Raw genomic sequence first — 14458 nt, 5'->3', positions numbered from 1 at the left:
ATTAACGAGGTCCAGGATGTCACGGGAGTGTAACATTTGTAAATGCAGCTCTGGATGTAACTAGAGCATATGATGTGATCTACCTGAAAAGAAGTAAAGCAAAGTGATTTCTCATTTACTGGAGCGAAAGCAATTGGAATGCGACTCTGATGTTACAAGAATGTAAGAATTGTGACTGCAGCTCTGGATGTGACTGCAGCATAAGGCCTCGGTCAGACGGGCGTTTTTTCGCGTGATCTGCGCATAAATAGAACCATTGCTTCGCAATGGCATCGGACACATGGCCGCTTTTTATGCGGATGTCCGATAAATTATAGGACACGAGGAATCGCAGATCGCGCCTATCTGCGATCTGCGATTCCTTGTGTTCTATTATATGCGCTCAATGGGGCCGGCGGCAGCAGTGCCGACCCCATTGAGAAGATATACTACAGAAATCATTCTCTGCCACAGCTGTAACAGCTGTGGCAGAGAAGAATGATGTTCGCCCATTGAATTCAATGGAGCCGGCTCCATTGAAAGCAATGGGCTGCGGGCGAGCGCAGGATGAATTTTCGGGAAGGGCTTAAAAATATAAGCTCTTCCCTGAAAATCATCCAAAAATGTGTAAAAAAAAAAATTCATGAATGGGTGAGTGAGTGCTGCCTCTGATTGGTGAGGGCTGTGACCAATCAGAGGCAGCCCATTCAGCAGGCGGGGATTTTAAATCCCTGGTTGCTGAATACTACCCAGAGCAGTTCAGGAGAACTGCCAGCCGGCCGCGGCTGAACTCCGGCTGCACGGACAAGGTGAGTATATATATATTTTTTACACATTTTTGTATGATTTTCAGGGAAGGGCTTATATTTTTAAGCCCTTCCCGAAAATTCATCCCGCGCTCACCGCCAGCCCATTGCTTTCAATGGAGCCGGCTGTATTGCCGGCTCCATTGAATTGCAATGGGTTGGACAGCGCTCCTGTGATTGGGGCCTTTTCCCCGAAAACGCTGCTAGCTGCAGATTTTTCGGGCGATTTTTCAGCCCCGGTCACGTGATTTGCGGATGCGGATCCGACATGCGATCCGCAAATCGCGGCAAAAAACGGTCGTCTAACTGAGGCCTAAGAGTAAAATGTGATTGTTCCCAGCAAGAGAAACCAAGTAATCTTGTAGATATGATACCTTTTAATGGCTAACAAAAATACATGATGTTATTGTGAGCTTTCGGATCTCACAGGGTCCTTCCTCAGGCTGAGGAAGAACCCAGAGAGGTTCAAAAGCTTACTATAACAAGGTGATGGAATATATGCATGTAGTATAGTAAAACAGATGATAATTAGCTCTATCTATTGATATATACATATGACTTTATAACCTTCATGTAAGTCCTAACTGATTGCCAATTACAAGCTCAGAAATGTTTGTCTAACCAACTAATGACCCCAGAGATAGTTAACGAGATGTGAGAGAAGTTGACTGAAGGAAGCCTATGGATTAACCAGCTAACAGATAGCATGCAGGCAGGGCATGACCTGGGAGACATTCCTGTCTGGAGATGACTTCACCGCCCGGGATAAGGGTTAATGACCAATACCAATAATGGATTGTAACAAGCTATGCCTATATAAGTAAGGGGGCTTCTAGCCTCATATTCAATGTCTTTGTCTAAAAACTATAGATACTTCTGTCTGGTAACACATAAATCAGTTGATTACACAAAATTCTGTATGATCAGTCCATGATTCTACAAGCAGCTCGTACTTAACCCTTGGATCTGGAACACCAGATATACTTGTAGAGCTCCGCTGCATTTCTGGAGTAGATGTAAGGGTGCGTTCACACGAGCGCATAAACGGCGCGTTTTTGCGCCCAATCGTATATACGTGACCATCTGAGGCGTTGGTTTCCAATGTATTCGTTCACATGGGCGATTTTACGGCGCGTAAAAACGGCAACCCGAAAAAAAGACAGAACGTATGCGACCAAAATACGCGCCAACGCATATTCGATGGCCGAAAAGATAGTTTGCAAAGTAGGAACAAACGATAATACGCTTTCTAGCTCTGGTCATGATCGCCGAAAAACGTTCTTTCCGGCGATTAAACGCTGCGCACGTGCGAACGTAAATACGCCTACGCTCGTGTGAACGCACCCTTAGGAAGAGGAGCTTGTTACCCTCCAAGGAGAAAATGGCAGCTTGTCAAAGCAAACAAGCAAGTAGGTGATCTTCTTCTCATGAAGGACCAAAAGGTGTAAAGGAACACATGAGAAAGATCCTCCCTGGAGAAGACGGCAAGGTGCAGAGAGTCGGAGTAATAACCACGAGGCAAGGCGACTCCAAGTCTGTCATTAGACCTGAATCTGAGGTCATCTTACTCTCACCTGCTGAAGAGTAACTTGCTGTAAAGCTATAAAAGGCTCTCAGGACTTTCGGCCCCCCTGCATGTTCATCCCTGGATACAGACCAGAACTGTCGCCTGTGGATTATAATTAGGAGGTAGACAGTTTTGCTTCGTGCGGCTCCTCCAGTCCTTGGATGGGTTGTCCAATGATTATACAAGGACAGTTGATTGGACTCCTGCCCACATGTCCAAGTTATTATTGTTGTGTTATATATGGGTATATATTTGTTGTACAGGTCTCAAGGATTCCTCATTTCACTTTGGAAAGGCATTACTCCTTAACCCCTTGAGTGGCGGGTTTCTTACCCCCATTTGACCTCGTGCCCATCAGGGCAGGTTTTTTTAAATGGGCCAATCATTTAATTTCAACTAATTTTCCAGTTGTGTTCCAAGAGCCATAACTTTTTCCTTTTTCCATTGACACGGCCGTATGAGGGCTTGTTTTTTTGCGGGACAAGTTGTACTTTTTGGTGGCATCATTTTTGGGGTATATATAATGTATTGCAAAACTTTCATTAAAAAAAATTTATAGGGAGATTGGGGGAAAAAAAAGAAATTCTGCCATTTGTTTTTTGGATTTCATTTTTATGGCGTTCAGTGTGCAGAATAAATAGTGTGATAACAAGTTTATACAGTTTTTTATGTTTTGCTATTTTTGTACATTTAAAACATTTTTTTCCCTTAAAGGTTCACTTTTGTGTCGCCACATTCCAAGAGCCGGATTAAAGGGGTTGTCCCGCGAAAGCAAGTGGGGTTATACACTTCTGTATGGCCATATTAATGCACTTTGTAATATACATCGTGCATTAAATATGAGCCATACAGAAGTTATTCACTTACCTGTTCCGTTGCTAGCGTCCCCGTCGCCATGGTGCCGTCTAATTTCAGCATCTAATCGCCCGATTAGACGCACTTGCGCAGATGGGTCTCTTCCCTTCGGCTCGGTCCGGCAGCAGCGGCGTTCTGGCTCCGCCCCTTGTACGCGTAATCACGTAGCTCCGCCCCATCACGTGTGCCGATTCCAGCCAATCAGGAGGCTGGAAGTGAATAACTTCTGTATGGCTCATATTTAATGCACGATGTACATTACAAAGTGCATTAATATGGCCATACAGAAGTGTATAACCCCACTTGCTTTCGCGGGACAACCCCTTTAAGGCACAAACAGGCCTGGTCACTAAGAGGTTAACGATCAGCTGACTGACCGCGTCATTTGATGTTTGTTGGATATAACCGTCTGACACTAAACTGTTGTTTTCCAGATGTGACCCGCCGACGCACCGATCCCTCACCGCATCCCAATCAGCCTTCTGTCTACCTCTTAATAAATTAGTCGTATTTCTCTCGCTCTCGGCTTATTTCATATTGTGAGAAGTGAAGGTTTTGATAAATTTCCATCATAATATTTATTTAGACCCCAAAATGCTGATGTTCTCTGTACAGGACATGACATGGATGAAGTGCTGGTATGAAAAGTTCACAAAATTAAAGAAAAATTGGAGTGAAATATTTGTACTGGCCCATAAATGGCTCCTACAAAAGAGTCTTTGTCATTATGTGTTGGTGTTTAAATTCAGCAGGACAAGCAGGGGTTAACCTGCCCTGCAACTGAGCTATTAATAATCTGCCTGGCGACCAGTTAATTCTCATTGGTTGCTGGCAGATTCAGCCCTGATAGGACAGCAGCACAGATGAGCCGAGCAACCTGATAGACTGTGAAGCCGTGAGGTGACAGGAGCTTGGAGACCTGTGATTGGAGCACCCGTTGCCTGGTTACACCAGAGCAGCGCACGGGAGGAGAGATAATGACAAGCTGTGAGCGGACAGTCGGTCATAGGAGGAGACAGGAGGGAGAGGGCAGAGCAGGCAGGAGTCCGGTCAGAGGAGAACAGAGAGAGGAGTCCAATCAGAGGAGGACAGAGAGAGAGGAGTCCGGTCAGAGGAGAGCAGAGAGAGGAGTCCGGTCAGAGGAGAACAGAGAAAGGAGTCCGGTCAGAGGAGAGCAGAGAGGAGTCCAGTCAGAGGAGGGCAGAGAGAGGAGTCCGGTCAGAGGAGAACAGAGAGAGGAGTCCGGTCAGAGGAGAACAGAGAGAGGAGTCCGGTCAGAGGAGACCAGTCAGAGGAGAACAGAGAGAGGAGTCCGGTCAGAGGAGAGCAGAGAGAGGAGTCCAGTCAGAGGAGAACAGAGAGAGGAGTCCGGTCAGAGGAGAACAGAGAAAGGAGTCCGGTCAGAGGAGAGCAGAGAGAGGAGTCCAGTCAGAGGAGGGCAGAGAGAGGAGTCCGGTCAGAGGAGAACAGAGAGAGGAGTCCGGTCAGAGGAGTCCAGTCAGAGGAGAACAGAGAGAGGAGTCCGGTCAGAGGAGAACAGAGAAAGGAGTCCGGTCAGAGGAGGGCAGAGAGAGGAGTCCGGTCAGAGGAGAGCAGAGAGAGGAGTCCAGTCAGAGGAGAACAGAGAGAGGAGTCCGGTCAGAGGAGAACAGAGAAAGGAGTCCAGTCAGAGGAGAGCAGAGATGAGTCCAGTCAGAGGAGAGCAGAGAGAGGAGTCCAGTCAGAGGAGAGCAGAGAGAGAGAGGAGTCCGGTCAGAGGAGAACAGAGAGAGGAGTCCAGTCAGAGGAGAGCAGAGAGAGGAGTCCAGTCAGAGGAGAGCAGAGAGAGGAGTCTGGTCAGAGGAGAGCAGAGAGAGGTGTCCGGTCAGAGGAGAGCAGAGAGAGGAGTCCGGTCAGAGGAGAGCAGAGAGAGGAGTCCGGTCAGAGGAGAGCAGAGAGAGGAGTCCAGTCAGAGGAGAGCAGAGAGAGGAGTCCGGTCAGAGGAGAACAGAGAGAGGAGTCCGGTCAGAGGAGAGCAGAGAGAGGAGTCCAGTCAGAGGAGAACAGAGAGAGGAGTCCGGTCAGAGGAGAACAGAGAAAGGAGTCCGGTCAGAGGAGAGCAGAGAGAGGAGTCCAGTCAGAGGAGGGCAGAGAGAGGAGTCCGGTCAGAGGAGAACAGAGAGAGGAGTCCGGTCAGAGGAGTCCAGTCAGAGGAGAACAGAGAGAGGAGTCCGGTCAGAGGAGAACAGAGAAAGGAGTCCGGTCAGAGGAGAGCAGAGAGAGGAGTCCAGTCAGAGGAGGGCAGAGAGAGGAGTCCGGTCAGAGGAGAGCAGAGAGAGAGGTCCAGTCAGAGGAGAACAGAGAGAGGAGTCCGGTCAGAGGAGAACAGAGAAAGGAGTCCAGTCAGAGGAGAGCAGAGAGGAGTCCAGTCAGAGGAGAGCAGAGAGAGGAGTCCAGTCAGAGGAGAGCAGAGAGAGGAGTCCAGTCAGAGGAGAGCAGAGAGAGGAGTCCAGTCAGAGGAGAGCAGAGAGAGGAGTCCAGTCAGAGGAGAGCAGAGAGAGGAGTCCGGTCAGAGGAGAGCAGAGAGAGGAGTCCGGTCAGAGGAGAGCAGAGAGGAGTCCAGTCAGAGGAGAGCAGAGAGAGGAGTCCAGTCAGAGGAGAGCAGAGAGAGGAGTCCGGTCAGAGGAGAGCAGAGAGAGGAGTCCGGTCAGAGGAGAGCAGAGAGAGGAGTCCAGTCAGAGGAGAGCAGAGAGAGGAGTCCGGTCAGAGGAGAGCAGAGAGAGGAGTCCGGTCAGAGGAGAGCAGAGAGAGGAGTCCGGTCAGAGGAGAGCAGAGAGAGGAGTCCGGTCAGAGGAGAGCAGAGAGAGGAGTCCGGTCAGAGGAGAACAGAGAGAGGAATCCAGTCAGAGGAGAACAGAGAGAGGAGTCCGGTCAGAGGAGAGCAGAGAGAGGAGTCCGGTCACAGGAGAACAGAGAGAGGAGTCCGGTCAGAGGAGGACAGAGAGAGGAGTCCGGTCAGAGGAGGACAGAGAGAGGAGTCCGGTCAGAGGAGGACAGAGAGAGGAATCCGGTCAGAGGAGAGCAGAGAGGAGTCCGGTCAGAGGAGAGCAGAGAGAGGAGTCCGGTCAGAGGAGAGCAGAGAGAGGAGTCCGGTCAGAGGAGAGCAGAGAGAGGCGTCCGGTCAGAGGAGAGCAGAGAGAGGCGTCCGGTCAGAGGAGAACAGAGAGAGGAGTCCGGTCAGAGGAGGGCAGAGAGAGGAGTCCGGTCAGAGGAGGGCAGAGAGAGAGGCGTCCGGTCAGAGGAGGGCAGAGAGAGACGTCCGGTCAGAGGAGCGCAGAGAGAGGAGTGCAGTCAGCCATCACTGTGAGCAGATGAACACTAATGTCAGTCAGTCAGTGAGCCGACTGCTGGACAGAGAAGAGGACGGTTACTGTACCGGAGAGTGTAGTGACTGCAGCGTGTAGGAGCCGGCGGGAGAAGAGAGAGATGAGGAAAAGTGAGAGAGAGCAGTCAGTGTACAGCAGATCAGTCAGTGTCGGTACAGGAGAGCGGCCATAGGATAGTGGGAGTCTGTTAGTCTGTTGTAGGGAAAGCTGGCAATATAATGGAGTGTGCCCATAGGAGTTGTCATAGGGACGCAGTCATCGGATAGTGAGGAGAGGGTTAGTGGCAGTGAAAACTGTTGTCGGGAGGTCGGAGGAGTCCGGAGCCCTGCAGATTCCTGTCAGGAGAGTCATCAGACCCCGTGTGGTGAGTTGCAGCTACTACAGCAGAGTGACGGCGCTGATCCCTGGGGAGGAAGAGAGCGAGCGATCGCTGAAGAGGAATAAGTACCACCAAACCCCCCCACCATACACCATCCATTATCGGGATTCCCAGGGAGGCTGTTTATGTGAGGAGGCCCTTCAGCAGCGCCCCCTCACCATCAGGAGGGATAAGGCTCCACATTTCTATTAAGGGGGGTAAGTACCACCAAACACCATCCATTATCGGGATTTCCAGGGAGGCTGTTTATGTCACGAGCCCCTTCAGCAGCGATACGGCTCCACATTTCCGTTAAGGTCTAACGGTCCAGCAGCACAGACATGGAAACGACACCAGAGAGTAGTAGCACATCCCTCAGGTGAGATTCTCTCCTTTTCTATGTGTTCTCATACCGAGTTCCAAGCGATTACACCGTTCATACGCCATGTCTATTGTGTACCGACTGCGGGACACATGTATCCAGTGACTTCAGTGGAGACTGTGCAGTTGGAATCGGTGTTAATAGAGCGTGCTGCGATTTTACGTTCACAGAATACGCAATTTGGACCCGCGAGTGTGAAGGAAAACTCCAAAATACACGCATCTCAATGTCTGCGTTTAACCACGGATCCTCCGTGCGGACGGTGATCGCAGAATCCGCAATTCAAATCCAGTCATGATAGGGCGGCCTGGGGGTCCGTCTATATGGGTCGGGTCTGCTGGGGGTCCGTCTATACGGGTCGGGTCTGCTGGGGGTCCGTCTATACGGGTCGGGTCTGCTGGGGGTCCGTCTATACGAGTCGGGTCTGCTGGGGGTCCGTCTATACGGGTCGGGTCTGCTGGGGGTCCGTCTATACGGGTCGGGTCTGCTGGGGGTCCGTCTATACGGGTCGGGTCTGCTGGGGGTCCGTCTATACGGGTTGGGTCTGCTGGGGGTCCGTCTATACGGGTCGGTCTGCTGGGGGTTTTGTCTCACCAAAGCCGTTTGTGATGTTTTCCTGCTGCTGCAGATTTCTGGGGGATATCCTGTATATCCCGCCCTGTATGGACGCTCCCTGAGGAGGGCGCCATTCTGCAGTTCTTACACGCTTTGCTATAATGCCCGTCTCTATAGCAGCAGTAAGCTGCAGTACTTGGGTACTGCGGTGCGGTGACATCTCCTCCTACGGCCGCTGCTCTCTGTACAGGACATTACATGGATGTCAGCGGTGATTATACAGTAAATGGCGTCTCCAGCGATGAATATATCTCCGTGGTGACGGCGGTGTCCGTCCGGCTCTGGTCACACCGCTGTCAGGCTTCTGTCCTCACAGATACGTCACATTCATCATCATTCCCCTTTATCATCGGTCAGATATCGCTTGTTGTCGCCGGATGGAACCGCGGAGCTCGCCGCGCCATTCTGTCCTCCACAGAGCAATGAGAAGCTGATGAGGAGATCGACACAATGGTGGACAGAGGCGTTATTATTACACATCACCATGGTGATCACAGCGGAGCCCACAGACCCAGCAGACCTCCCTGCCCGGCTTACTCCTCATTATCAGCTCCTCACACCCCACAGCCCCAGCAGACCTCCCTGCCCGGCTTACTCCTCATTATCAGCTCCTCACACCCCACAGCCCCAGCAGACCTCCCTGCCCGGCTTACTCCTCATTATCAGCTCCTCACACCCCACAGACCCAGCAGACCTCCCTGCCCGGCTTACTCCTCATTATCAGCTCCTCACACCCCACAGCCCCAGCAGACCTCCCTGCCCGGCTTACTCCTCATTATCAGCTCCTCACACCCCACAGCCCCAGCAGACCTCCCTGCCCGGCTTACTCCTCATTATCAGCTCCTCACACCCCACAGCCCCAGCAGACCTCCCTGCCCGGCTTACTCCTCATTATCAGCTCCTCACACCTCACAGCCCCAGCAGACCTCCCTGCCCGGCTTACTCCTCATTATCAGCTCCTCACACCTCACAGACCCAGCAGACCTCCCTGCCCGGCTTACTCCTCATTATCAGCTCCTCACACCCCACAGACCCAGCAGACCTCCCTGCCCGGCTTACTCCTCATTATCAGCTCCTCACACTTCTCTACAAATCTCCATTATTTCTGGAAAATCCCAACATCTTACTTTCACTTTCTCCGCCGTCTAACCTCTCCGGCCTCACTCTGCCCGGTAACTGATGACCAGCCGCAGATTTATTTTACTATTGGTGGAGAGGATACCTTCCGTCCAATCAGAGCTGAGCTCCGCCTCCAGTCTGCGGAGTCACTGACTGACGGCTGCAGTTGTTTGTAGGAGAAGTTCTTTATGTTCTCGTCACTCGGGGTCTCCAATGTATCAGGATGAGGAAGATGTTCCCCCTCATTGTGCTTCTCCTTCATTCATCTGCAGTGTATTCTGGTGAGTATGGAGGGGATCACTTATATCACTTATCTGCGGTGTATTCTGGTGAGTATGGAGGGGATCAGTTATTATATCACTTATCTGCAGTGTATTCTGGGTAGTATGGAGGGGATCAGTTATTATATCACTTATCTGCAGTGTATTCTGGGTAGTATGGAGGGGATCAGTTATTATATCACTTATCTGCAGTGTATTCTGGGTAGTATGGAGGGGATCAGTTATTATATCACTTATCTGCAGTGTATTCCGCTGAGTATGGAGGGGATCAGTTATTATATCACTTATCTGCAGTGTATTCTGGGGAGTATGGAGGGGATCAGTTATTATATCACTTATCTGCAGTGTATTCTGGGTAGTATGGAGGGGATCAGTTATTATATCACTTATCTGCAGTGTATTCTGGGTAGTATGGAGGGGATCAGTTATTATATCACTTATCTGCAGTGTATTCTGGGTAGTATGGAGGGGATCAGTTATTATATCACTTATCTGCGGTGTATTCTGGTTAATATGGAGGGGATCAGTTATTATATCACTTATCTGCGGTGTATTCTGGGAAGTATGGAGGTGGATCAGTTATTATATCTCTTATCTGTGGTGTATTCTGGTGAGTATGTAGGGGGATCAGTTATTATATCACCTATCTGCAGTGTATTCTGGGTAGTATGGTGGAGGATCAGTTATATCACCTATCTGCAGTGTATTCTGGGGAGTATGGAGGGGATCAGTTATTATATCACTTATTTGCGACGTATTCCGGTCAGTATGGAGGGGATCAGTTATTATATCACTTATCTGCAGTGTATTCTGGGTAGTATGGAGGGGGGTCAGTTATTATATCACTTATCTGCAGTGTATTCTGGGTAGTATGGAGGGGATCAGTTATTATATCACTTATCTGTGGTGTATTCTGGGTAGTATGGAGGGGATCAGTCATTATATCACTTATCTGCGGTGTATTCTGGGAAGTATGGAGGTGGATCAGTTATTATATCTCTTATCTGTGGTGTATTCTGGTGAGTATGTAGGGGGATCAGTTATTATATCACCTATCTGCAGTGTATTCTGGGTAGTATGGTGGAGGATCAGTTATATCACCTATCTGCAGTGTATTCTGGGGAGTATGGAGGGGATCAGTTATTATATCACTTATTTGCGACGTATTCCGGTCAGTATGGAGGGGATCAGTTATTATATCACTTATCTGCAGTGTATTCTGGTGAGTATGTAGGGGGATCAGTCATTATATCACTTATCTGTGGTATATTCTGGTGAGTGTGGAGGGGATCAGTTATTATATCATTTATCTGTGGTATATTCTGGTGAGTATGGAGGGGATCAGTTATTATATCACTTATCTGCAGTGTATTCTGGGGAGTACGGAGGAGGATTATATGTTATACTAGGTGATATACCCGGCTTTGCCCGAGTTAACTTGGTACAGGTGTTTAGGTGTTGTTCAGGGGAATCTAGGAATAAACTATGTTCACTATTTTGCATGGTTCTCCGCATTACCCAGGAAGCACCACGTGGAGGCGACCATGCAACATTTCCTTTATATAAAAGTTAAAAAAAATATGTTTTTCGGTGGCAATACTTTTGCTCTTAACATTGAATAATCAAGTTGTGACCGCCTTACTTTTCCTATGTAGGTATGTAAGACTCGGGGAGTCAGTGCGTCTTATAGAGCGAACGTGCTGTTTGTTCGTGCGATCGCGAGTTTAACGGGTGATCACGTGAGCAATCCACCGAAGAAACTCGCGATCAGTTAGGAGAGCAGTTCTCTCTCCTTTGCACTGACGCCCGTACGTACCGCTGATTGGTGGTGAGCGCCGGCAGGAACAGCTGTTGCTCCCCTGCCTCCACCAATCAGCTTAACCCCTTCCTCCTATGAAGCAGTGTTGACAGTTCTTCCATTATTGCATTACAAGCTACCTTAGTCTCCTGCTGCATCCAATGTTAGAAATACGTCAAAGCAGAGATGACTAGCATATAAAACCCTTTTAGACTAGAGGCAGTGAAATACGCCAAAGAACATGGAAACAGCAGCTGAGAGACATTGTGGGCCGCCTCCAACTGAAAAAATGGTATGGGAAGTGAGGAAACAGGAGGAGGAGCTGCAAAAAGCAGATAAAAGTAAGCACACTTTTCGTGGGCACGCTGCAAAATGGCCACAGATAGACATGGAAACGAAATAGTGGATCATACGTCACCGGAACAGCGGATTTACAGTCTCTACAATAATGATCATCCTTGAAGCCAAGCGTCTTGCTGCAGAGAAAGGCATTGAGGACTTCACTGGATCCGCATCGTGGTGCTACAGGTTCATGAGGAGATGTGGCCTTGCTATGCGAACCAAAACTAGAATTGTGCAAAAAATGCCTAAAGAATATGGAGCCAAGATTGTGTCTTTTCATAAATTTGTAATTGATGCAAGAAAAAAAAATGGCTTTGAAATAGGCCAGATTGGGAATACGGATGAAGTCCTGATAACCTGTGATGTTCCATCAAACAGGACTGTTGATTTGAAAGGTGGAAAAACTATAACTGTGAAAACCTCGAACATGAGAAAACGCATTACACGTTGTGTTGTCCTGCAGGGCGGATGGCACCAAACTTCCACCATGCCAAAGAGGCGATCCCACGAGGAGTTACTGTCCATGTTCATGAGAAAGGATGGATGAAGGTGGAATGAAAATATGGGTCCAAATCATGTGGCCCAAACGCCCTGGAGGGCTTCTGAACTTGCCCTACTACTACTTGACCAGTTTAGGCGCATGTCAGTGAAAACCATATTTAATGAGGCAAAGACCCATCTAGCTGTAATTCCTGGGGGCTGACCAGCCAGCTGCAACCTCTGGATGTTTCCATTAACAAGCCATTTAAAGTTTTCATGCAAGAGAAGTGAAACAAGTGAATGGCGGCTGGGAATGATGACCGGACACCCACTGGGCGGATGAGAAGGCCCGCTATCACCCCAGAAAGGGTTATTTGCAAATACAGTAAAGGCTCAACAAATGTAAGCAAAATTAGAGTCAAATATTTGTAATGGTTCATAAATGGGTCCTATGAAAACGTATTTGTCATTAATTGTTGGTGTTTAAATTCAGCAGGACAAGCAGGGGTTAACCTGCCCTGCAACCGAGCTATTAATAATCTGCCCAGCGACCAGTTAATTCTCATTGGTTGCTGGCAGATTCAGCCCTGATAGGACAGCAGCACAGATGAGTAGAGCAACCTGATAGGCTGACAAGCCATGAGCTGACAGGAGCGTGGAGGCCTTTGATTAGACACCCGTGACCTGTCTGCGCAGGGGAGGAGAGAAAATAACAAGTGTATGAACGCTGTAAGGTGACAGTCGGTCATAGGAGGAGACAGAAGAGAGAGGGCAGAGCAGTCAGGAGTCAGAGGAGAGCAGAGAGAGGCGTCCGGTCAGAGGAGAGCAGAGAGAGGCGTCCAGTCAGAGGCAGGCGGAGAGCGAGGCGTCGGGTCAGAGGCGGGCGGAGAGCGAGGCGTCGGGTCAGAGGTGGGCGGAGAGCGAGGCGTCGGGTCAGAGGCGGGCGGAGAGCGAGGCGTCGGGTCAGAGCGGGCAGAGAGCGAGGGGTCAGAGGCGGGCGGAAAGCGAGGTGTCGGGTCAGAGGCGGGCGGAGAGCGAGGGGTCGGGTCAGAGGCGGGCGGAGAGCGAGGGGTCGGGTCAGAGGCGGGCGGAGAGCGAGACGTCGGGTCAGAGGCGGGCGGAGAGCGAGGCGTCGGGTCAGAGGCGGGCGGAGAGCGAGGCGTCGGGTCAGAGGCGGGCGGAGAGCGAGGCGTCGGGTCAGAGGCGGGCGGAGAGCGAGGCGTCGGGTCAGAGGCGGGCGGAGAGCGAGGCGTCGGGTCAGAGGAGCGCGGAGAGCGAGGCGTCGGGTCAGAGGAGCGGGGAGAGCGAGGCGTCGGGTCAGAGGAGCGCGGAGAGCGAGGCGTCGGGTCAGAGGAGCGCGGAGAGCGAGGCGTCGGGTCAGAGGAGCGCGGAGAGCGGGGCGTCGGGTCAGAGGAGCGCGGAGAGCGAGGCGTCGGGTCAGAGGAGCGCAGAGAGACAGCCGGACAGCCATCCCTGTGAGCAGATAGAAACTAATGTTAGTCGGTAAGTGAGTCGGCTGCTGGACAGAGAAGAGGATGGTTACTGTACCGGAGAGTGTAGTGACTGCAGCGTGTAGGAGCGGCGGGAGAAGAGAGAGATGAGGAATAGTGAGAGAGATCAGTCAGTGTACAGCAGAGCAGTCAGTGTCGGTACAGGAGAGTGTCCAAAGGATAGTGATAGTCTGTTGTAGTGAAAGCTAGCAGTATAGTGGGCATGCCAGTAGGAGTTGTCATAGGGACGCAGTCGTCGAATAGTGAGGAGAGTGTTAGTGGTAGTGAAAGCTGTTTTCGGGACGTCGGAGGAGTCCGTAGCCATACAGATTTCTGTGAGGAGAGTCACCAGACCCAGTGTGGTGAGTTGTGGCTACTACAGCAGACTGACGACTCTGATCCCTGGGAGGAAGAGAGCGAGCGATCACTGAAGATAAGTACCACCAAAACCCTCTCATCATACACCATCCATTATGGGAATTCCCATGGAGGCTGTTTATGTGAGGAGGCCCTTCAGCAGCGCCCCTTCACCATCAGGAGAGATAAGGCTCCACATTTCCATTAAGGCCTAACGGTCCAGCAGCGCAGACATGGAAACAACGCCAGAGAGTAGTAGCACATCCCTCAGGTGAGGTTCTCTCCTTTTCTATGTATTCTCATACCGAGTTACAAGCGAATACGCCGTTCATACGCCATGTCTATTGTGTACGGGCTGCGGGGCGCATCCAGTGACTTCAATGGAGGCCGTCTGCGAGGAATCAGTGTTAAAACAGAGCATGCTGCGATTTTTATTACATTTGCGGAATACGCAATTCAGACCCGCGAGTGTAAAGGAACACTGCGGATCCTCTGTGCGGACGCAGATTCCGCAATTCAAACCCTCTGGTGTGAGGCCGGTCTGGGGGTCCGTCTATACGGGTCGGGTCTGCTGGGGGTTTGTACAAACATCTCACTAAAGGCATTTGTGATGTTTTCCCGCTGCTGCAGATTTCTGGGGGATATTCTGTATATCCCGCCCTGT

The 14458-nt window shown here is 50.4% G+C and overlaps 1 protein-coding gene across 3 annotated transcripts in view; it reads left to right on the top strand.

The window, feature by feature from the left end:
- The first annotated feature begins 9175 nt into the window (after nt 1-9175).
- The window catches only part of LOC136620514 (class I histocompatibility antigen, F10 alpha chain-like), a 41903-nt gene continuing 36620 nt past the window's right edge, over nt 9176-14458 (top strand). For all 3 annotated transcript variants that reach the window (XM_066595344.1, XM_066595343.1, XM_066595340.1), the window contains exon 1: nt 9176-9327. In XM_066595344.1, coding sequence (XP_066451441.1) covers nt 9270-9327 — 58 coding nt within the window. In that variant the 5' untranslated portion in view covers nt 9176-9269. The remainder of the gene's footprint in view (nt 9328-14458) is intronic.

Source organism: Eleutherodactylus coqui, chromosome 3 (genome assembly GCF_035609145.1).
Source record: "Eleutherodactylus coqui strain aEleCoq1 chromosome 3, aEleCoq1.hap1, whole genome shotgun sequence".
Lineage (NCBI taxonomy): Eukaryota > Metazoa > Chordata > Amphibia > Anura > Eleutherodactylidae > Eleutherodactylus > Eleutherodactylus coqui.
The sequence above is the reverse complement of the archived record's forward strand: the minus strand, read 5'-3'. Positions and strand labels throughout refer to the sequence as shown.